Source organism: Miscanthus floridulus, chromosome 1, assembly GCF_019320115.1.
Source record: "Miscanthus floridulus cultivar M001 chromosome 1, ASM1932011v1, whole genome shotgun sequence".
Taxonomy (NCBI): Eukaryota; Viridiplantae; Streptophyta; class Magnoliopsida; order Poales; family Poaceae; genus Miscanthus; species Miscanthus floridulus.
Genome location: NC_089580.1, coordinates 201036706 through 201059884, shown reverse-complemented (window position 1 = coordinate 201059884; position 23179 = coordinate 201036706). Strand labels below are relative to the sequence as shown.

At 42.1% G+C, this 23179-nt stretch overlaps 1 protein-coding gene and 1 pseudogene across 1 annotated transcript in view; one reads left to right on the top strand and one right to left on the bottom strand.

Annotated features, from left to right (window-relative positions):
• Positions 1 to 22077, top strand: part of LOC136450348 (callose synthase 9) — a 30645-nt gene extending 8568 nt beyond the window's left edge. Inside the window, exons 14-51 of the mRNA XM_066450749.1 lie at positions 314 to 416; positions 509 to 632; positions 1265 to 1442; positions 1542 to 1594; positions 1679 to 1739; positions 1816 to 1897; positions 2090 to 2139; positions 2367 to 2453; positions 3299 to 3384; positions 3462 to 3486; positions 3697 to 3791; positions 3876 to 3960; positions 4072 to 4232; positions 4434 to 4554; positions 4999 to 5099; positions 5193 to 5283; positions 5391 to 5551; positions 5711 to 5820; positions 6957 to 7091; positions 7644 to 7712; positions 7799 to 7973; positions 8174 to 8288; positions 14511 to 14630; positions 15938 to 16053; positions 16136 to 16219; positions 16306 to 16418; positions 16601 to 16653; positions 17778 to 17954; positions 18117 to 18164; positions 19040 to 19198; positions 19744 to 19857; positions 19942 to 20030; positions 20121 to 20279; positions 20368 to 20470; positions 20859 to 20978; positions 21061 to 21111; positions 21189 to 21371; positions 21590 to 22077. Coding sequence (XP_066306846.1) covers positions 314 to 416; positions 509 to 632; positions 1265 to 1442; positions 1542 to 1594; positions 1679 to 1739; positions 1816 to 1897; positions 2090 to 2139; positions 2367 to 2453; positions 3299 to 3384; positions 3462 to 3486; positions 3697 to 3791; positions 3876 to 3960; positions 4072 to 4232; positions 4434 to 4554; positions 4999 to 5099; positions 5193 to 5283; positions 5391 to 5551; positions 5711 to 5820; positions 6957 to 7091; positions 7644 to 7712; positions 7799 to 7973; positions 8174 to 8288; positions 14511 to 14630; positions 15938 to 16053; positions 16136 to 16219; positions 16306 to 16418; positions 16601 to 16653; positions 17778 to 17954; positions 18117 to 18164; positions 19040 to 19198; positions 19744 to 19857; positions 19942 to 20030; positions 20121 to 20279; positions 20368 to 20470; positions 20859 to 20978; positions 21061 to 21111; positions 21189 to 21371; positions 21590 to 21826 — 4194 coding nt within the window. The 3' untranslated portion in view covers positions 21827 to 22077. The remainder of the gene's footprint in view (positions 1 to 313; positions 417 to 508; positions 633 to 1264; positions 1443 to 1541; positions 1595 to 1678; positions 1740 to 1815; positions 1898 to 2089; positions 2140 to 2366; positions 2454 to 3298; positions 3385 to 3461; positions 3487 to 3696; positions 3792 to 3875; positions 3961 to 4071; positions 4233 to 4433; positions 4555 to 4998; positions 5100 to 5192; positions 5284 to 5390; positions 5552 to 5710; positions 5821 to 6956; positions 7092 to 7643; positions 7713 to 7798; positions 7974 to 8173; positions 8289 to 14510; positions 14631 to 15937; positions 16054 to 16135; positions 16220 to 16305; positions 16419 to 16600; positions 16654 to 17777; positions 17955 to 18116; positions 18165 to 19039; positions 19199 to 19743; positions 19858 to 19941; positions 20031 to 20120; positions 20280 to 20367; positions 20471 to 20858; positions 20979 to 21060; positions 21112 to 21188; positions 21372 to 21589) is intronic.
• LOC136450356 (uncharacterized mitochondrial protein AtMg00810-like) lies at positions 8487 to 9990 on the bottom strand (annotated as a pseudogene).
• Positions 22078 to 23179: the final 1102 nt, after the last annotated feature.

The following is a 23179-nucleotide window of genomic DNA, read 5'->3' as shown; positions in this document are numbered from 1 at the left end:
AAAAGTATTTATCAATGATTTATTTCTGTTCCATGATTGTATATTGCTTCGCTATGAGCGAGCATGTTTCCATCTATGTATAGGTTTGACTTTGTATGTTACAACCCGTAGTGAAAATTTACCATAAACATCTTGAAATTGATGTTTACCTGTAGATGTGTTGACTTCTTTTGTCCTTATATGGCCATGAGAATGGATTCTGTCTTTTAATTTGCGTATGATGTATCATTAGGTGCTTTATATTGCCTTCTTTAATGTTTTTATACATTTGGTTTGGTGTAACCTATGTGTGGTTCTATTTGTGTTGATGCAGGGACTAACTATCATTGCTTTCAATGATGGTAGTTTTGACAGGAAGACCATATTGCAACTTCTTAGTCTGGGTCCTACTTATGTTGTAATGAAATTTATTGAGAGTGAGCACAGATCTTTTACCTACTGTAATATGATGATTTGTGTAAATTGTCCTGATGGCTAATTTCTTTTGTTACCTTTTGTTACTGTGAAGGTCTATTGGATATTCTAATGATGTATGGTGCCTATTCAACGTCTCGTCGATCTGCAATCACCAGAGTGGCATGGCGATTCTGCTGGTTTACTGTAGCTTCAGTTGCGATTTGCTACCTATATATGTATGTTTTTAAATCCATTTGTGATATCTGAAAATTTCTTTCTTACCCTATAAATTAAAAAGAGTTCACTTATGAAAGACTGTCTTGAAGTCATTTATCATATGGTAATGACACATGTTGAGGCCTTGAAACACGAAGGGGCAACAAATACCACATTTGCCTTTTTTACATGGTTCGGGATGAATTTTGGAAACCATAAAATATTTCAATCCTGATATTCGGCGTGTAACACTTTGTAATGTCATTCAAAAGTTAAGAATTCTGAAGTCGTCTGTCTTATCCAATATGATTTTTTACTGGCTTGGTTGAAATATGGTCAATTCTGATACTTGGCACATGCTATGTGCTATTTACAGTTTTCAGTCATATTGCCAAAGATTCACTAGTAATACAGTAAAGTCGAAGTGCTAAGTGGTAAAAATTTGACGATGAATTTGATTTTTCAAAAGCTGTAGAACTGATGAGTTTAAATTTACCTGTGTTCAACTGTAGAATAGTTCTAGTTGGCCGCTCAACTTAATCATGAAGTGAGATTATCTGGTCCCAACTCCATATCAGCACTTGATATTTAAGTGAACCTTTTGTCCTGGAGAATTACTAGATGAAATTCTAATAGTCTGATCATTTTCTAGCAAGGCACTTCAAGATGGCACAAAGTCAGCAACATTCAAGATATATGTTTTTGTAATCAGTGCATATGTGGGCGCTAAGATAATTATCAGCGTACTTACGAGTGTCCCTTGTTGCCATGGTTTGGCTGAGGCTTGCTATCGCTGGCCTGCTGTACGCCTTGTTAAGTGGATGCATCAGGTCTTGTCCTTCTTTAGCATATTCTGACTTCTTATCTTTTGAAATCTTTGTATGCGATGTCTTCTACTGAGAATATCTGACATTTTATTTTTGTTGAAGGAGAATAATTATGTTGGAAGAGGCATGCATGAGAGTGTCCTTGACTATATCAAGTAACTGTAGAACTTTGAAACATAATTCTGTCATCCAGCTCACAAACTGGAATTTCTTAATTATTTACTATATTTACTGTGCAGATACGCCACTTTCTGGATTGCAATTCTTGGTGCAAAGTTTTCATTCACCTATTTTCTCCAGGAAAGCTTAGTTTTTCATTTTTAACAATTCATAGTTATTGACCTTTGGACCTGAAACATTGGCCTTTATTATGCAGATAAAACCTCTTGTAAAACCAACAAGAACTATAATCAATTTCAGAGGCCTGCAGTATGCTTGGCATGACTTTGTCTCAAAGAGTATGGATGCATTACTTTTTTCCACAAATGTTACCATGATATATTTTTTCCTGTCCACACCCTCTGATCCTATAAAATTTCATTATTGTGTATTTGGAAATTGTTCCTTTCAGAACTTTGAGAAGTGTCCATCTGTTTCTAAATATTTATGATTAAATGTGTGTAATCGAATTGTTCTTACAATGCTTGCAGATAATCATAATGCTCTTACAATCGTTTCTTTATGGGCTCCAGTGCTGTCAGTAAGTAACCTTTGGTTGCTTCTAGTTCTAGCTCTCTTAACTCCTTTTATGTGTCAGAATCACAGGCACAATATGCAAACAAATTATGACTGTTGAAAAATTGACATTAGATATCTCTAGACGAAATTGTCGTAAGCTCATTATAAAATAATGAGTCGACTTCTGTCTAGTTTCTCTTGATCACATTTGAAAATTATATTTCTTATATTAAGCATTCGTTTATGCAGATTTACCTTTTGGACATTCATGTATTCTACACTGTATTGTCTGCTATTTATGGATTTCTCCTTGGTGCACGCGATCGCTTGGGAGAGGTTAGCTCCATAAACTTTAGCCTTGAACTACTGTCAGACTATCCATGAAGTTGCTTCTGGCTGATCTATCAACCTTATCACTTTAGATTGTTAATATTATGCAATCTCATTTCTTGTTTAGCCGTTTGTCATACTTCTCAAATATAGATTTTTAATGCTTCGATGCTTGCACAATGCACGCTATGCCAGCAAGATGTTAGACAACGGCTAAGTGCATTTGATTACGCGAATACAGTTTTTTTTTTAGTTTTGATAACATCAAAACACTAAACCGAATTGCAAAACATTTATTGGATCTGTGTTAAGGTTGGGTATTCCTCCAGTGGAATGTACTTTATTATTCTCTACTCCCTCCGTCCCATAATAAGTGCACTTTTAGCATTCAAAAGTTGTTCCATGATTAGTGCACTTCTAGATATGGGATCACCTAGCTCTAGTAGGCTTTACTACTTTCTCTATTCCCTGAATGCAATTATTACATGCTTGCATAACTTATGTGAGGGGTATATATGTAATTTCTGAGTAACATTGATTTCAGTAACAAATCCTAGAAGCGCATTTATTTTGGGAGGAGGGAATTGTTGTTTTAGACTCCAGCGCTTGAACAACGTGGCAGTCACTTCCTCTTTGTACGACGATTTACCTCTCGTCGCTGTTTCCACCTCCAGTTAATGGCACACAGTCCACTCCACCATACCATACCCATTCAAGTCCAAGTACCAGTTCCTATTTGCCTTTGGCTGGGGTTCTTTGGGAAAAAAGTACCGTGGAATGGAAATATAAAAGAACATGTATTTGTTTGTTTGTTAATCTATGCTGTCTGGTATTTTTATTTGTGTTTACAGATTAGTAATGTCGAGGCAGTACATAGATTCTTTGAGAAGTTTCCTAGAGAATTCATGCATAGACTTCATGTTGCTGTTCCAAAAAGGTTTGTGATGTCCTCCTAGTTTCTTGTTTATCTTCTTTGTTTTCATAATCTAAAGCTGGTTTTAATCCTTTATACAGGAAGCAACTGCTATCTTCTGGTCAGGTATGAGTCGTCATTGTTATGGAACTTCTTTGTATGTTGATTTTGACCTCTGAGTAGCTGTACATTTTGATCCAATTTTTTCAATCTTTTCGGGGATCTGGGATATAGCACAATACTTGTTTGAATTATTTGTTTGTATGTATAAATAATGTATGCCATTCTTTATTGTTATTTACAAAGAGTTGACACTGGAGGCATCAAATTTTCCAGGAAACAGAATTAAACAAGTTTGATGCATCTAGATTCTCCCCCTTCTGGAATGAAATCGTGAGGAATTTACGGGAAGAGGATTATATTAACAATTTGTAAGTATTTCTTCCTATGCTACTATGATACAGTTTTCTTGACTGCCATATGTCGATATAGTTTGACTGTTATCCTATTTGCAGTGAATTAGAATTGCTTTTGATGCCCAAAAATGACGTTGGAGTGCTTCCGATTGTGCAGTGGCCACTTTTCTTGCTTGCTAGCAAGGTCAAAAATCGAAAACAACTTTAACTGTTTTAAAAGTTTTCCCTTGCTTGATTCATAAGTTTTGTTTCCATTCTGTTTCTTCAATCAGCACCTCCCCTTTCCAATTTGTAGGTTTTCTTGGCCAAAGAGATTGCAGAGGACTGCAAAGACTCACAAGAAGAACTTTGGCTAAGGATATCGAAGGATGAATACATGCAATATGCTGTTGTAGAGTGCTTCCATAGCATTTATCATATTCTGACGTCTATACTAGAGAAAGAAGGACGCCTCTGGTAATTAGTGTTACTATTGTACTTACTAATGCTATTTTTTATTCTTCTACATCATATTGGTTGGTGGACCTTGTTAGGTTTATCTCTAGCGTGCTCCAACTTGCTTGGGACTGAAAGGCTTTGTTTTTATTGCTGTTGTTTCATTTCACCTCATAAATTTGACAGATTTTTTTATGTTGCTTTGTTATTTGGAAAATTTAGGGTGGAAAGGATTTATGGTGGTATCCGAGACAGCATTTCAAACAGGACCATCCAAAGTGATCTTCATTTCAAAAAGTTGCCTAATGTTATTGCCAAGCTTGTTGCTGTATTGGGAATACTGGTATGTATGATGTTTTGGTATTTATTTTTAGGGTGTTTAACTTGTATTTCCTTGGCTTATTTACTATGCGACCACCTTATTGGTGAGCCAATTCTCAAACTTAGCTACAGGATCACTGTATTCATGAGTCAAATCTCAAATTTGGCTTCCTACGATGTTAAATTCTCTTTAGAAACTATATTGCTTTCTACCTTTTCACTAGAATATACTAGAGTAAAATGGTGATCCATGATACCATCAAATTTATGCCAAAACCTCCTAGACCCTAACCACAGCCATTTTGACCTTGCCCTAGCAGTCTGTTAGTGGCAAAATTTTCCTTCTGATGAAAAGTATGCTGTGTATGTCAGATGTCACTTGCGTTTTCACTAATTGAACATTTTATTTTGGATGGTTCAAGTGTGTATATGTGTGTGTATTAACTGTGAAAACACTGTTTTGTAGCGAGGTACGACAGAGTCCAGTGATCTGAAAAAAGGTTTGGTTAATGCTATTCAAGACCTATATGATGATGTTCATCATGAAGCGTTTTCTGTTAATATGAGGTCTGCCGTTTGCCTGTAGTTTTTCAACCTTATTCTCAGATTTTGTGCGCTTATAAATTCGCTTTGCTAAAGCCCTTTGTTTATAAATGTTAGTGGCCACGTTGAAGACTGGGATCAAATTAATTTAGCAAGGGCTGAAGGTCGCCTCTTCAATAAACTCAAGTGGCCAAATGATCCCAAATTGGTATTTTCTAACTATTGGATGCACATTTTGTTGTTGTGTTTATTTTCTTGGTAGTCTGCATTTTTCTTTAGTCATCAGTCTGATCTATGCTTTGGTAATCTATCCAGAAGGACTTGATCAAGCGATTGTATTCGCTTCTGACAATTAAAGAATCAGCAGCAACTGTCCCTAAAAATTTAGAAGCCAGGCGGAGACTTCAGTTCTTTACAAACTCTCTGTTCATGGAAATGCCTCTTGCACGGCCTGTTTCAGAAATGGTCTGCTTTAGGTGGGGCTCCTTTAGTCCTTTTACTTGTTCATTTAGTTGTAGACTTGTCACTTCTGTTTTTGTTGAAATTTGATTATTTGTTTTATGCAATTTTTCCTGGTTCTGCTGTTCAGTTATACTATTTTCTTACATTCTGTGTTTTCATTTTTTGTTATGCAGCGTGTTTACTCCATATTACTCTGAGATTGTTCTCTACAGCATGGCTGAACTGCAGAAGAAAAACGAAGATGGTATAACTACACTGTTTTATCTCCAGAAGATTTACCCAGGTCTGGTCTTTACTTCTTTCCCATTTCCATGAGCGCTGAAAGAAATACCTAGATTCTCTATAGTGTAACCTTTTCTTGTGATCCTTTGGTTATATATTTATCCTGTTGTGATATGTATTTCTAACAAACTTGGAAGTTGAAATTTCTTTGAAAATGGTAAGTGTTTCTCCCCCAATTACTTGTGCATGTCTCCATCAAGCAAGTTCCATAAAACTAGGGCATTGCAATTGCTAAATGGTTATTCTACAGTGCTACAACGACAACACTAACAGTTTGTTTGGGTTCTTTCTGTCTGGAACTGAAAGTGGTACAAGCTTAAGGACGAGATGTAGTCCGAATTTTGAGGGATGACGTTAGGTCTTGGAAAGTTGCCGCTCACTCACCCCTGATTGGAGCATCCTTGTAAGAGCCTTGTTTCAGTTACACTACTGGTTGCTCCTTTTAACTGTCACTACTCAAAGTACCTATGCAGTGGCAACACGTAGGGTCTTTCCAAGGAACACTGACACTACTCAAACTGACTATGCAGTGGCAGCTATTAGTGACAAACCTGGAACCCTTTTCCTCAACTCTCATGCAGCTTTAAGAAGTTGAAATGATCAAGTAAATTATGCAGGAACATCTTAGGGGGCTCCCAACCGACTTATGTAAAACCCCTTTCTCTTGTGATCCATCTGCTCAGGAACTATGTGAGATGAACACAAGTCTCACAAATGCCTGGCTCTTTTTCTTTTTTTTTTTGCGAAGAATTGCCTGGCTTTCTATGGCTTAAGACAGATATAACCCTGTCCGAAATGTAGGCCATGCTCAAGACATAAGAACGGACCTGTCCACACGATCTTTAATTATCATGTTATGCCATGCTATCAATGCACTCTTAAGGCTTTTGAACCCATTCTATATTAGGATTTCATCTGTAATTTTGGGATCTATTGTCTAGGGGTACTCAACAAAAACCCGTATATTTGAAGTTTTCAACATAGTTGCAGTTCCTTCTTTAGTTTAAATGACATGATTTTAGACTTCTATCTCCTGCTCCTTTTAAGCTAGCATAGTAGCTTTCTTTTGTATGAAATTATGTCTCCCCCAAATTGTCGTTTGACATTTCTAATAAAAGGTCGACTTTCTGTAAACAGATGAATGGAAAAACTTTCTTACTCGTATCAACAGGGATGAAAATGCAGCAGACTCTGAGCTTTTTGGCAACCCAAATGACATACTTGAACTACGTCTATGGGCTTCTTATCGTGGGCAGACCTTAGCTCGAACTGGTTTGTTATCCTCTGTATAAACCTATACATATATGGTATATTTGTTGATAGGCTCACATTTGCTTTTACTAAATCCTGTTTTTCAATTCGTAGATTTGGTTTCAAGTAGTGAACACTTGTATTTTGGGCTTTTGGCAAGTTTTTAATTCATTGTTGACTCAAACCACACTCCGTTTCCTATTTGGGTATGGAATAATTTGCACCAACAGCAAAATTTGTGATTAATCTGTGAATGTCCAATGTGAAGGAGAATAGAATTGGTGGGATAATTGGATGTATTGCATTGGGCCTCATGGGCTGATTATATAGGGTACATAGGACTCTGTGGGTAGCCAATGTGGTACTATTCCTATTTAGAACACAATGGTATTACCTATACTTTTGTATTTATAATCTTTCACTCTAGTGTGTCAAGTCATGTGTGCTTGTCTGATGACATCACAAAAGATTAATCTGTTTGGCCTACAAGAATTTCTAAGTGGAACTCATTCCCTCAGTATCTTTGAATATAATCAGTTCACATCAACTTTTTTTTTTTGTTTTACTCTGCAGTCCGTGGCATGATGTACTATAGGAAAGCCCTTATGCTGCAGAGTTATTTGGAGAGGATACAATCTGAAGGTATCTGCACTGCTTAGCATGTGAGATGCATATATACTATTTTTATCTGAATGGATATCCCCTTTTCCGTTGTTTTCCTTTACTAGATTTGGAATCTACATTAGGGTTGACTAGTTCAGCTGATACACATTTTGAGTTGTCACCTGAGGCGCGTGCACAGGCTGATTTGAAGTTTACATATGTGGTTACCTGCCAAATTTATGGAAAACAGAAGGGGGAAGGGAAACCCGAAGCTGCAGACATAGCCTTACTAATGCAAAGGTACATTTAATTTAATATGCTAGAAATGTCTTTGCTTGTTAGCTCTCTCTTTGTAAAGGACTTAAGGGGCCTGGTTAGTTCTCCGTCTCTCACAGATAAGCACTTGAGCACATGCACATAAACTATTACACTCCGAGGCCTATTTTGCTTTGTTATTTGTTGTGTACACCACCTATTACATTCTGTACTATCTTTTGTAGGAATGAAGCTCTTAGAGTTGCTTACATCGACGAAGTCGAGAATGCTAAGAACGGAAAACCCATCACCGAGTATTACTCAAAGCTTGTGAAAGCTGATATTCATGGAAAGGACAAGGTCAGTCATTAGTACCACAAATATAAGCCCCTTGAGACATCAGCGTAGTCTCCAATATGACACTTTGATCAAATATATATCTGTAACAGTAACTATTTTTTGAAAGTATTTCTTATAACGAGTCCAGTAATGCCAATCTTGTTCTTGTTGAGAGCAATTAGCCTCGGGATTGATTGATTGATTAAAGGGGTACATGGGTACATTATATAGGCAAGGATCCCTAAGGGTTTATAGAAACACTCAATCAACGGTGATCCTTGCCTTATCAATCTATCTTAATCCCTAAGGTGCTTAACCGCACCGGCCCATAACAGCCCATTAGGGCGCCTATCGCTAACACTCCCCCACAGTCAAAACGTCAGCCACTTTGCACGTTTAGACTGGACCTAAACTCCGTGAACACTGAGGTAGGCAGTCCCTTGGTGAAGATATCAGCATACTGCGAGGAGGTAGGAACATGCAGAACTCGTAGATCACCAATGGCGACTCGCTCTCGGACGAAGTGAAGATCGATCTCAATGTGCTTGGTGCGCTGATGTTGCACCGGGTTGGAGGTCATGTAGACGGCACTGATGTTGTCGCAGTACACCAGTGTGGCGCGCCGAAGAGGGGCATGTAGCTCCAAAAGAAGCTGACGTAGCCAGGTCGCCTCTGCAACTCCATTAGCCACTGCGCGATACTCGGCTTCAGCACTTGATCTTGATACTGTATTCTGGCGCTTGGAAGACCAGGAAACGAGATTGTCACCGAGGAACACTGCATAACCCGAGGTGGATCTGCGAGTGTCGGGACAACCAGCCCAATCAGCGTCGGTGTAGACAACAAGATCAGTCGAAGTAGTCGGTCGCAACAGGAGACCGAGGTGGAGTGTGCCCTGAACATAGCGAAGAATCCGCTTCAGAGCAGCAAGGTGAGGCTCTCGAGGGTCATGCATGTGGAGGCAGACCTGCTGAACATCATATGCAATGTCTGGGCGAGTGAACGTCAAGTACTGAAGAGCTCCGGCAAGACTGCGAAAGTCTGTAGCATCAGACACAGGGCCCCCCTCAGCTGCAGCAACCTTAGAGTTGGTGTCAACTGGTGTAGAGCACGGCTTGCACTCGGTCATCCCGGCGCGATCTAAGATATCCGGCATGTACTGTCGCTGTGAGAGCAGGAGTCCATCACCACGTCGCTGAACATGCATACCGAGGAAGTGATGTAGTTCACCAAGATCTTTCATGGCGAACTCCCGCTGAAGTGCTGAGATGATCCGCCGAAGAAAATCTAACGACGAGGCTGTGAGGACAATATCATCAACATACAGCAACAGGTAGGCTGTGTCTGATCCGCGCTGATAGATGAAGAGTGAGGTGTCTGACTTGGCTTCGACAGACCCAATAGACAGCAAGTAAGAGGCCATCCGACTGTACCAAGCACAAGGAGCCTGCTTCAGGCCATAGAGCGACTTCTTCAAGAGGCAGACAAAATCCGGATGGGCTGGATCTTCGAACCCGGACGGCTGCTGGCAGTACACTGTCTCAGTCAAATTGCCATGAAGAAAGGCGTTCTTCACATCCAGCTGGTGAATGGGCCAGTGGCGAGTGAGCGCTAAGGAGAGCACCGTGCGGACAGTAGCAGGCTTCACCACAGGGCTGAAGGTCTCATCAAAATCCACACCAGGCCGCTGGGTAAAGTCACGAAGAACCCAACGTGCCTTGTACTGCTCGAGGGAGCCATCAGACTGAAGCTTGTGCTTGAAGATCCACTTCCCAGTGACAACATTGGCCCGAGGAGGACGGGGCACAAGATCCCAAGTGTGATTCTGCAGGAGAGCACTGTGTTCTTCCTCCATAGCTGCTCGCCAATTGGGGTCAGCAAGAGCGCTACGGAAGGTCTTCGGCACCGAAGATAGAGGCACGGCGTGGTAGATAGCGGGCATCCTGTAGCCGCTCTTCGAACGGGTGCCCATGGAGTGCTGGTTGGCCACCGGAGGAACAGCAACCGCACCCTTGGGCAGCGGGGCTGCTGTTGCAGCAGGGGCGGCCGGTGCAGCAGCCGGGGCGGTCGGTGGCTCGCGCGGCCGACGCGTGTAGACGTACGTGAAGTCGCGAGCCGGCCGGAGAGGTGGGAACCCTGGTGGTGGCCCGCGGGGCGCCTGCAGGGGTGCAGGGGATGTCACGCCGGCACGCAGCACGTCGGGCAGCTCCAGGGCCGCGCGTGGCGCGGTGGGTGTCCCCGACACCCGCAGCGCAGGGGGGACGTAGAGCGCGGGCGTCGGAGGATCCTCAGCATCCTCGGGAGGCTCCAGGGGCGCCCCAGGCACGGCCTCACGGGGACCGGCAGGGGCGCGGGTGGCGTCGGAGGTACTGGGAGGAGTTCCTGCAGGCAAACACTTGTGCGACGGTCCAATAGGAGCGGGCACAGCATCAATAGTGTCATCGGCAAGAAACTCGAGGTCTGCTGGAGTACTAGGACCATGACGCTCAGCGAAAGGGAAGGCCGTTTCATCGAAGATGACGTGCCGGGAGATGATGACTCTATTGGATGATAGGTCAAGGCAGCGGTACCCTTTATGATGAGCTGAATAGCCTAGGAAGACGCACAGGACAGACCTAGGGGCAAGCTTGTGAATGGCAGTGGCGGACATGTTGGGATAACATTTGCAACCGAAGACTCGCAGATGATCATATGTGGGTGGCTTGCCAAACAAGGCAAGATGAGGTGTGGAGAACTCTAGAGTTTTGGTGGGCAATATGTTGAGGAGAACAGTCGCCGTGGAGAGAGCCTCCACCCAGTAGGAGGGAGGCATGGACGCCTGAAAGAGCAGGGAGCGAACAACATTATTTATAGAGCGAATAATGCGTTCAGCTTTACCGTTCTTAGACGAGGTGTAAGGGCAGGACATGCGAAGGTGGATGCCCTGGGTGAGGAAGAAGTGCCGGGTGCTGGAGTTGTCAAACTCTTTCCCGTTGTCGCACTGTACGGCTTTGACGCGGGCGCCAAATTGAGTGGAGGCATGGGCGATGAATTGAGCAAGCGTGCTGAAAGTGTCAGATTTAAGTCGTAAAGGAAATGTCCACAAATAGTGAGTGCAATCATCAAGAATGACCAAATAGTATTTATAACCAGAAATGCTGACAACTGGAGAGGTCCATAAATCACAATGAATAAGATCAAACTTGCTAGACGCACGAGAGGTGGACACATGAAAGGGCAGACGAACATGACGCCCTAGCTGACAAGCATGACATAAATCGGAACAATCCTGAATAGGGAATGAAACACTAGACGCGAGCTTTGACAAGGCCTCGTGACCAGGATGCCCAAGACGCCGATGCCACAGTGGAGAGGAGCCCTGAGCGGCAAAGGAAAGTGCTGGTGGAAGGCGAAGTGGGTACAATGGCTCGGAGCTATTACACTGGACGATCTCTTTCCGAGATGGAAGAACCTTCACAGAACAACCAGCGGGGTCAAACTCAACAGAGCAATTATTGTCAATAGTAAATTGGCGAACAGAGATAAGATTCTTAATAATTTGTGGCGACACAAGGACATTATTAAGACGTAAATTGGATGATAACTCTGTGGAGCCAGTGGCAGTGACAGGAATAAGGGAGCCATTACCGACAATAATAGATGAAGGGTTAGGGTACCGCGGGAGAAGAACATGTGAAAGAGAGGAGGGCTGAGATGTCATATGTGAAGTAGCACCTGAGTCGAAGTACCACTCGTTGGTCGAAGGAGGGGTCAGCGATGTCGTGCTGAAGGCGGCGGCGAGATCCGTCGGGTCTCAGGAAGAGAGGCCGGTCATAGGGTTGTAATACCCCGGAGCGACCCACTGTCCAGCGGGCTGCTGGTGAGCAACAAGCGCCTGCTGCTGCTGCTGAGCAAGCAGGGCCTGCTGCTGTGCCTGGTGCTGCGCCTGCTGCTGGGCCTGGTGCTGCGCCTGGAGGTGAGGGGGCACCGGGATGGGTGCCAGAGGCGGACGAGGAGCTCCTGGCCACATCTGGATGGTGCCGGACCAGGGATTGTAGAAGCTGGGCCAAGGGCGCTCCCCCCCCCCCCCCCCCAGCCGGCTGCTGCTGCTGTCCAGCAGCTTGCTGCTGCTGTGTGGCGCCGGCAGGGGGGCCGGGAGCCCTGTCCTGAAGCGCTGCTGCTGCCTTGTCCTTTGCCGCCGCCACCGCGCTTGCTGCTGCGGCTGTTGGGAGCCTTGGAGCCCCCTCCAGCGCCTCCAGAGCCTGCAGAAGGTGGAGGTACCGCGGTGGGAGTAGTGGAGGCGGTGAGTGCAGCTGCTGGAGCCTCCTTGCGATTCGCCATGGTGAGTTCCTCAAGGATGAGGTCCTCACGGGCTTCCAGGAACGTGGGGAAGGGCTTGGCTCGGCGAAGAAGCGTGCCGACGTGGGCGAAGCGCTCGTTGAGGCCGCGGATGACGTTGAGGACGAGGGTGCGGTCGGTGATGACCTCGCCGAGGGCCGTGAGATCATCGGCCATCTTCTTCAGCTTGCGGCAGTACTCGGTGACGGAGAGGTCGCCTTGGACGAAGTTGCGAAACCGCATCTCCAGCTGAATGGAGCGAGCCTCCCGATTGCCGAGAAACTGCGACTCGACAGCGAGCCAGGCGTGCCGGGCTGTGGAGCCCTGGGCACGGATGATCTCGCCCAGATCATCCGTGAGCGTGGCGACGATCCAGGACTTGACGACGCAGTCCATCCGGGCCCAATCAGGAGAAATCGGGACTGGAGGATCTTCGCGGACATGGCCCTGGAGTGAAAACTTGCCGAGGATGAGCAGAAACTGATCGCACCAACGGTTGAAGTTACCGGAGTCGACGTCGAGGATGGTGGTGACGTGGTTTCGGATGTTGCTGACGGCGACGGCCTGTGAGTGGAGTTGGAGCAGGGCCACAGCCTCGTGGTGAAGCATGGCCGCGCGGAGGTCGGTCGGCGCAGGAGCTCCTCGAGGCGGCGTAGTGGCTCCTCCCGAAGACTCGGGCGCGATGGCAGCGTCGGCGGCTGCCCGCTCCATGGCGACGCGCGCGAGGGCGTCTCTGGCGCGCTGGGCCGCCTCGTCCCGCTCCTTGGCGGCAGCCGCGGCCTGCTGCTCGGCTTCGAGGGCGCGAGCCAGGGCGGCGTCGCGCGTGGCCTTGCGTTCGCGCTCCAGGCGCTGAGCGGTGGCGGCGGCCTCATTCGCCTGCTCCTGGGCGAGCCACCGGGCAACCTCGTCGGCCTGGAGGGAGGTGGCGGAGCCGTCGTCGTCGTCTCTGGGAGTAGGCGGAGAAGAGCCCATGGCGGCGCGGCGCAGCAGGGGCCGGCGCGCGGGGGGTGGAGCGGCGCGCGGCTGGGGCCGGTGCGAGGCGCAGCACGGCGAGGGGCCGGCGCGCGCGAGGAAGGTGCAGCGGAAGTCTAAACCTAAGCGTGATACCATGAGAGCAATTAGCCTCGGGATTGATTGATTGATTAAAGGGGTACAGGGGTACATTATATAGGCAAGGATCCCTAAGGGTTTATAGAAACACCCAATCAACGGTGATCCTTGCCTTATCAATCTATCTTAATCCCTAAGGTGCTTAACCGCACCGGCCCATAACAGCCCATTAGGGCGCCTATCGCTAACACTTGTGTCAACATTCTATATGTGATTTTCATTTTAGATATTGATAGTCAAAGGTAGAAAAATGTTTGACTTAGTACAGATCTAGATGGACTTACATTTCTGATCAGAGGAATTAGGTTCTTTGATACCTCTTTTCTCTTTTTGTATAGAGCTACTTGTCTTTCCTTTCTCTAGGGTTTATCATCGTTATACTGTAGCTTGTAAGAGCCATCGTCAATTGCAATATTCTTGGGTTCTAGCTGTTGTTTTTCCATTTCTGTTGCATGTCCCTATTCTTGAGTATTTGAACTTTATATCCTTGTTCGTAACTTCGTATCATGGTTTTGATACTAAGGGGGCATTGGTTGTCCGTTCTAGTTCCATAGTGGGCATGCTCATAAGCCCCCTATGCCAATGTGGTGGCTTTTCAAAAGTACATATTATTATTTTCTACATCTGGATGGCATAGCTAGTTTTAGGGTCTTTTGGCTAGGATCCATAGCAGCAAATTCTTAAACGGAAATAATAAACATTTTTGTAGTGGACTAGATTTTGCTGTGCAGCATGGCAGCTACAAACTGGTCCCAGCAAATTATCTGAAATAGCGCATTCATTCTCATATTCACCCGGTTGAACTTTGTCTTACAGGAAATTTATTCGATTAAATTGCCTGGCAATCCAAAGCTTGGAGAGGGAAAACCCGAAAATCAAAATCATGCCATAATATTCACTCGTGGAAATGCAGTGCAAACTATTGATATGAATCAGGTATACAGATGTACTCTTTTTCCTCCCCCCCCCCCCCCCCCCCCCCCCCCCATTTTTCTATTATTTAGTTAATTACTACATCTTTTTTACATTAAATACTTTAGAATGTTCACTTAGGCCCTGTTCGTTTCCCCGGGAAGCACTCCCAGGAAGAATTCCTGGCCGGAATCGTTAGTCAATTTAGGGCTTGTTCGGTTCTTCTGGAACGAGGGCATGGAATAATTCGTAGCTGGATTGCTTCACTAATTTGTATAGTCTTGAGTAACTGGAATTGTTCCTGGGCCAAATCCCAAGGAACCGAACGCACCCTTATATAAGTTTTCATTAGCCGGAATGATTCCTGGTGTCATTTTGCCCAAACCGAACAAGCCCTTAATGATATTTAGTTGTCAGGTAACCTGTCACCAATCTCATTTGAGTTACGTCCAAATAACCCCCCAAACTAACATTTGATTCAATTTACTCGCTCCAACTATTTGAGTTATGTGATGTATTGACCTGCCATTTTTCGTTTGGAAAAAGTCAAAATTACTCCCCCCCCCCCCCCCCCCCCCCCCCCCAGTTTGGCCTATGTCCAAATAACCCCCAGACTAACATTTGATTCAATTTACTCGCTCCAACTATTTTAGTTGGTCTAGTTTACCCCTTAACAGGATTTGTTATTTTTTGTTTCTCCACGTATAAGTTGAATTTTACCTTAATTTTGTGAGGTGATAGAGGACTTCATAAGGTATGTTAGAAAATATACGTTAATTTTTCGCCACTATTTTTATAGCTTAGGAAATTTAGTAATAAATTAACACTAGAGATATAATATCGTGCAAAACATAATGATGAAAAATTCATAATTTATTGTTCTAACACAGGATATTATGTCCTCTTTCACCTCACAAAATTGGAAGCTAAAACACAATTTGTACGCAGAAACAAAAAAGAAAAATCTCTTTAAGGTGTAAACTGGGCCAACTGAAATAGTTAAGAGGGAGTAAATTGAACCAAATGTTAGTTTAGGGGGTTATCTGGACATAGGCCAAACTTGGAGGGTGTAATTTGGACTTTTCGAAATTGCACCCTCTGAATATTGGATCAAATCAAAGTCAGGATCAGTATTACTTCTATAATTTGTATTTTGTGGAGTGCACTACAGCTCTACTGAGGCCAATCTTTTTTCAGTGCAACAATGACAAAAGGATGAAATGAAGACGAATAGATCATTCCATTATTGATACTGTCACTGTTTGACAATTTGACTAACGGTTCAGTTGGAATCATGTATTTGTTTCACCAGTGCTTAGCTGTTTTTTTAGGATAACTACTTCGAGGAGGCACTTAAAATGAGAAACCTACTTGAGGAGTTCTCTCTGAAGCGTGGCAAGCATTACCCTTCAATTCTTGGTGTTAGAGAGCATGTCTTCACGGGAAGGTATTATTCATTCCATTTTCAGTGGTGAAGTTATGCAGATGTTTCTAGAGTAAAACTCAGTTCTAACATCATGCTTCTATAGTGTTTCCTCCCTGGCCTCATTTATGTCTAACCAAGAGACAAGTTTTGTGACATTAGGACAACGTGTTCTGGCTAACCCACTGAAGTAAGTGCTTTTACATATTTCTGTTTCACATGAGGATCAGCTAAAATTGTGTGTAGTTAATACATGAAACCTTTCCTTTTTTGTAGAGTGAGAATGCACTATGGTCATCCAGATGTTTTTGATAGAATTTTTCATATAACAAGGGGTGGAATTAGTAAGGCCTCCCGCAGCATCAATATCAGTGAGGATATATATGCAGGTTAAACTTGTATTCTTTTTCTGCTTTTCCTCATTCTGAGAGTTATTTTTAGTCTTATTCAGTATTCATACGTACTAGTATTGGCATGTTTCTTAGAATTTTCCCTATGAAAAACTTCAAATTATTTTGGCTTGTCTTTAAGATTATGGTGTGGATCTTACTGATCCATCTATGAACTGCAGGATTCAACTCAACGCTGCGTCAAGGATGCATAACTCATCATGAGTATATTCAGGTTTTAATTCTCTTATCCTTGCTTTTTGAATTTTCATCATCCACATAACTCATTTAAACTTTTCAAAGAAAGCCTCAAGCCTAGTTTGTGCTGCTGTGCGTTAATAGAACCGTGCTCTACATCGAGAATCGGTTAAATACAAAATATTGAACCCACATTCTTTCATATACATATGTTTAGAGCATGGATGCATCATTGTCATTTCTCGTGTACCCATGGTAGGCAATACAAGTCGCATGAGGAAGTTAACTACTATGCAGCACGCATATGGATACATTTATCGGTATCGAGCGGATGCTGTATTTTTTCCAGAAAACCTAGTACACGGATACATTTTAGATTTTTTTTAATATAAATAGTATGACATATTAGAATTCTAAGAACCATAGCAGCCAAAATGAACATTGAAATTGCCTGCAATATTGGTGTTTTGCTCTTTTCCAAATTTCTAATTAGCGAAAAGAAAGGTGAGAACCTAGAAGTAATCAAGTAATGTAGGAGCCATAGTGTAAATGAAGTACTAGCATAGTATCACTAGTACTAGAATTTGTTGGTCGTGCCATTTACTCGCGGCTGGGAAAATCATGGGCAACGCACAACAGATAACACTAGACAGGAAGGGGAACAAGGAAAATCAACCAACAAGAGCTCAAGAACTGAAGATCAAGACTATATCGAGATTGTGCTCTCCCCATTTTGGTCGGGTCTTGCCTTTATGTAATAGGTGATTAGGATCAAAAGCTTCTAGTGTTGTGTGGGGGTGGGGGTGTGGCGGTGGTGGTGGTGGGGGGGGGGGGGGGGGGGGGGGGTATGTTAATCAATGCTGCCAGTCAAGAGGGATAGCACTTGTCTGAAATCTTATCCAACTGGTCTTACGTGCACTGTTTATTCTACTTGTGCACGTGCTCTCACTGAACTTATATTACACTCGAGCTCTCACTGAACTTATATTAACCCGGAGTTGTTCATTGAGTGAATCAAGTGGTTAAACAAACTTACTGATGACAGACATGTTTACTACTTTTACCACCTTCGGATCTCCATTACTTTCCACTGTACTAACTCAACAGTGGTTGTGCTGCTGTCTTGTGAACATTGTGTTGATATTAAATGTTATCCTGTAGGTTGGCAAAGGTAGGGATGTTGGACTTAATCAGATTGCACTATTTGAAGGAAAAGTTGCTGGTGGAAATGGTGAACAAGTTCTTAGCCGAGACATATATAGACTCGGACAACTTTTTGACTTTTTCAGGATGTTATCCTTCTACGTGACAACTGTTGGATTCTACTTCTGTACTATGGTAATTTAATTTTCCTTGCCTGTTAGGATTTGTCCAGTTGAAACTATTTCCATTTGTAGTGATTCATGTTAATATTATTTGAAGGCACATAGATAAAATTAAATATACAAAAATTGTTATTACTATTATGCTTCTAGTTTTAATCTCATTGTTCTTTTGCAGCTAACTGTGCTGACGGTGTACATATTTCTCTATGGGAAAACGTATCTGGTAAGATGGTATCCATTTGATTTTTCTAATTTTCTCTTTTTCCACCTTTTTTGGATGACTTGAGATGTACTCCCTCCTTTTGAAATTGTACGTCGTTCTAGTTTTTCTAGATACATAGTTTTTACTATGCATCAAGACAATGTATGGAGGAAAATCCCTATTTTACACTAGAAAAACTTCTTCCCTATTTGATACTGAAACTTTAAATCTTCCCTATCTGTCACCTATTTCATCTTTTGTTTCCTATTTGACACTTGTGTCACTTTTTGCTGTAACAGCATTAAGTCCAAGGCGAAAAGACCATCTTGCCCCTCCTGTGTGTTTTCATGCGTGCTGTGTTCATTTTGCTGCATTTTTTTTTGTCTCGTTTATTTATTTGCAGATGTTTTTTCTCAGTACGCCTGAACACAGCATGCCTTAAAAATCACATAGGAGGGGCAATATGGTCTTTTCGCTTTGGACTTAATGCCGTTACAGCCAAAAAGTTATGGAAGTGTCAAATTGGGAACAAAAGATGAAATAGGTGACAGATAGGGAAGATTTTAAGTTTCGGTGTCAAATAGGGAAGGAGAAGTTTTTCTATTGTCAAATAAGGAATTTTCTTGTATGTATATCTAGGTGTGTAGCAAAAGCTAGCCATAACGACTTACAATTTGGAATGGAGAGAGTACTTGGCTAGATATTATGGTGCAAGAGTACTTCCTCAATAGTTTTGCATTGACTTAGCATGAAAGGCTTCTGCAGTCACATGTTCGGCGTGACATAAGTTTCTTGCATTTTTTTGGCCTTGGTTTCTATCAGTTCTTTTCTGCATACATTATCTGGTTTCTTCCATAGTTGTCCTGACATATTCTTTTTACCGTGTGTTTGCTTAGGCCTTATCTGGTGTTGGAGAATCAATTCAAAATAGAGCGGATATACTGTCGAACACAGCCTTGGATGCTGCTCTGAACACTCAATTTCTTTTCCAGATTGGTGCATTTACTGCAGTTCCCATGATTCTTGGTTTCATCCTTGAATCAGGTGTCTTATCGGTATTCCCTTTTCCCTGCTGGCTTCTGGCTTAGCCTGTGAATTCTGTAGAAGTATTTATGGTTGGTTACTTTTGTCTATGATACTGCCTGTAGTCATAAAGACTTGACATTTTTTACTGTCTTCCAATCTTTTCAAACCTTGACTTTCAATAACTTACTAAAAAATATTTTACAAACATAAAAATCATGTATATATATATTTCCTAAAAGGTACCTTCTTGACTTCATAAAATTATTATATTTTTTAATATGGTGTAACAGAAAATCATGTTTGCTTAGGCCTTATCTGGTCAAAGTTGTAAATGATAGACCGGAAGAAGTCAACAGCATCAAGTATTTTTTTAGTTGAGGAACTATATTTCTTACAATCCCAATCGTTGTACCATCACCGATGACGATTGGTTACATAAATTAGTTATTTTTCCTGACTACTATGTGGAACATTATCACTATTTTTCAGCTTGTTTCACAAATCACAGTCGCCATTTCTAAAATTTCCCCAAGAGTGATAACAAATGTCATTATTTGTTAATGCGTATGTGCAGGCTTTTGTTCAATTTATTACAATGCAGTTCCAACTATGCTCTGTATTTTTCACTTTCTCACTTGGAACAAGGACCCACTACTTTGGCCGTGCAATATTACATGGAGGTGCAAAGGTAGGCTTTTTGTTACTAAGTGTTGCTTATCAGTTTCTAAATGTCTGAACACTGATCTGATTCTTTTTTTTTTAATATTACCAGTATAGAGCAACTGGTAGAGGTTTTGTGGTACGACATATCAAATTTGCTGAGAACTACCGTATTTATGCTCGAAGCCATTTTGTGAAAGGGTTTGTTATCACGTGAAGCTATTTTCAAAGTTGCTTGTGGAATTTTTCTAGTACAATACCATTTGTGTTGATTGTGCTTGGTTTTTGTAGGATGGAGGTTGCACTTTTGTTGGTTATCTTCCTAGCATATGGGTTTAACAATGGTGGAGCAGTTGGCTATATTTTACTCTCTATAAGCAGTTGGTTTATGGCATTGTCTTGGCTTTTTGCTCCCTACTTATTTAACCCATCTGGATTTGAATGGCAGAAGTAAGCAACTAAGCATTTTGTGTATCTATGTACTGTAAGTTCAAATTGTCATTATGAACATTATATTTCAAACCCTTCACCCCCTTAGGATCGTCGAGGATTTCAGAGACTGGACAAATTGGCTGTTTTATCGAGGTGGTATTGGTGTTAAAGGAGAAGAAAGCTGGGAAGCTTGGTGGGAAGAAGAACTGGTAATTGAATTTGACCTGTATTCACTTTAGGCAAAATGTGCTGTATTGTTTGTTGACTGGACGTAGTACTATTGCACCTGATTAGCCTACTCGTGTTTCTTATGGTTTTGAAGCTCTTGCATTTTTTTAGATAATGTTTAAAACTCTTGCATAGCTTTAAAGTTGGATGCTTGCTATATTGTCAACTACATCTGCTACAATGATGTAATCCTTATTCTTGGTGCTTATCTATTCTTCAGATATAACATGTCTGAATAAAGAACAATAAGTCATTAAGACACATGCATACTTGGAAGCTTCTGACATTTACCATTGGAAAATGTTGGATTTTTTTTTCACTTTTGTTCATGGGATCTATAACTCCTCATTTTGGAACACTTCGTTTCAGCAACATATTTACAGCATTCGAGGGAGGATACTGGAAACCATACTAAGCCTGAGGTTTTTCGTCTTCCAATACGGAGTTGTTTACCACATGAATGTCAGCAGAGAAAGTACAGCTTTATCGGTATGTTAGTGTTTCAGTTCACATTTGCTTGTAGTGCTCTATAGTCAAAATAATAGTCGTAAATTAATCCTTGGCACTGCAGGTGTATTGGATTTCTTGGGCTGTGCTTGGTGGCCTTTTCATCCTCCTCTTGGTAATATATTTCTTTGTTGTTACATTTGGCATCTGCTGAGCAGGGCACTCATTATGTTAATTTGTATTACTGTGCAGGTCTTTGGTTTAAACCCCAAGGCCATGGTACATTTCCAATTGTTCCTGCGTCTGGTCAAAAGTATAGCGTTATTGATGGTTTTGGCTGGTCTGGTCCTGGCAATTTTGTTTACGGAACTCAGTATCGGAGATGTTTTTGCTTCCATTCTAGCATTTGTGCCAACTGGGTGGGGAATCATTTCGGTGAGCTTCTAATGCCAACTTTTTTTGACCGTATGTTGATTTGCCTTTTATTTTGGTTCATTCTGCAAACACTTCACAGTTATATTCGTATATATTTCTGTTCACTGCATTAGCTTTCCTCTTGACCAGTTAATTATTCTCATCGTTTTCATTTCTCTTTTGTACTCGGCATTGTAAATGTTGGCTGAAATTTTACTATTCGTCTTTTTTTTTCACAGATTGCCATGGCATGGAAACCTATCGTGAAGAAATTGGGTTTGTGGAAAACTGTCCGTGCCCTAGCTCGCCTCTATGATGCTGGCACGGGGATGATCATTTTCATACCCATAGCCATTTGCTCGTGGTTTCCATTCATATCCACTTTCCAGACGCGGCTTCTGTTCAACCAGGCGTTCAGCAGAGGTTTGGAGATATCTCTCATCCTTGCTGGCAACAATCCAAATGCTGGGATGTGATGGTGGCAGTTCCGGTCTTGCTTCATCAATCTGACTGTGGACCTTTCTTACTTTAATTAATCCTCAGTTCTTAGTTAAGAGTAGTGATGTACATATCTGATATCTCCATGTTCATCGGCAGTTGTTTGCCGTGGGTATAAATGTCAACGGCAATATTTCTAGAGTTAGCTTGTATCTGTATTTGTTGAGCGAGTGGACTTTGTATGCCACATCTTATTTTTTACATTGATATATGTGCTGATTGCATCGAACTGGCTTTATTATCTTTGTCCATTCCGCTAATGTGACATGTAGGAGTTTGACATGAACAGTGGTTAGTCCTTTTCTCCCATTTTTAAACTTGTGTGTTGTTGAACTTTAAATTCAATCGGGGTTGAACGCAATTGTTTTTTATTTGTTATACGAAGTTCATGTGTTGGTTTTAAAACTCATGCACACGCACCACAATTCTTATCTCTATGTTTTCTATATTTATCCTGCCCGTTTTCTATTTGTTGAAAAATAGCTGCCAAAAGATTTTGGGCTCCGGCTACATGTAGCAAGCTAAAAACGGCTCTGGCTCTAGCACAAAACATGAAAAGAGAAGCTGTTAAAGCCATGAATTTGGGCTCTGGTACGGTGGCGAGGCCGGAGCCCCTCCAAACACGTCCTATGAATTTCGAAAGTTATCTTTGGAACGGCCTCAAGAATGCTCATGGGGCTTTAACAAAGTTATGCATAGGCATACTAAGCCATATCATGATCCTAGTTTGAGTTTTCGGTTCTTCGTCTGTATTTTTTTTTTGTTGATATTTATGTATATTCTGTTTTTGTGCCTGGTTATTCTGATGCCGGTCTCATTTCGAATCGAATGATTAAATAAGAGGTTCTTCCTTCTACTTTCACATTATATTTAACAAGTCAGAATTTTACATTTATCTATTGATGAATGATATTTTTCCTTTTCCTTTTTTTAAACAAATACCCCCTCTATTTTAGTTTTAAATTATAAAACACTTTGAATTTTTAGATACATATTTTTTATACTATACTAAATATCTAGTAAAAACAATATATTTAAAAAAATAAAATATCTTATAATTTAGAATGTATAGATTATGAGAAGTGGAAGCGAAAGTTACTGTCGGTGTTTCGAGTAAACACCAACGAGTAAATTTGTGTTATTGCGCGTCTGGCTCGGATGACGTGCTAAAAAGACACGAGGTTTATACTGGTTCGGGCAGAATGTCCCTATGTCCAGTTCGTGGCTGCTGCTCATGTTATTAGCACTAAAAAGTTTATAGGAGTTACAAACAGACGAGAGAGGGACATGTCCCAGGTCTCTGATGGAAAGGTCGAATGGGTACTGAGAGT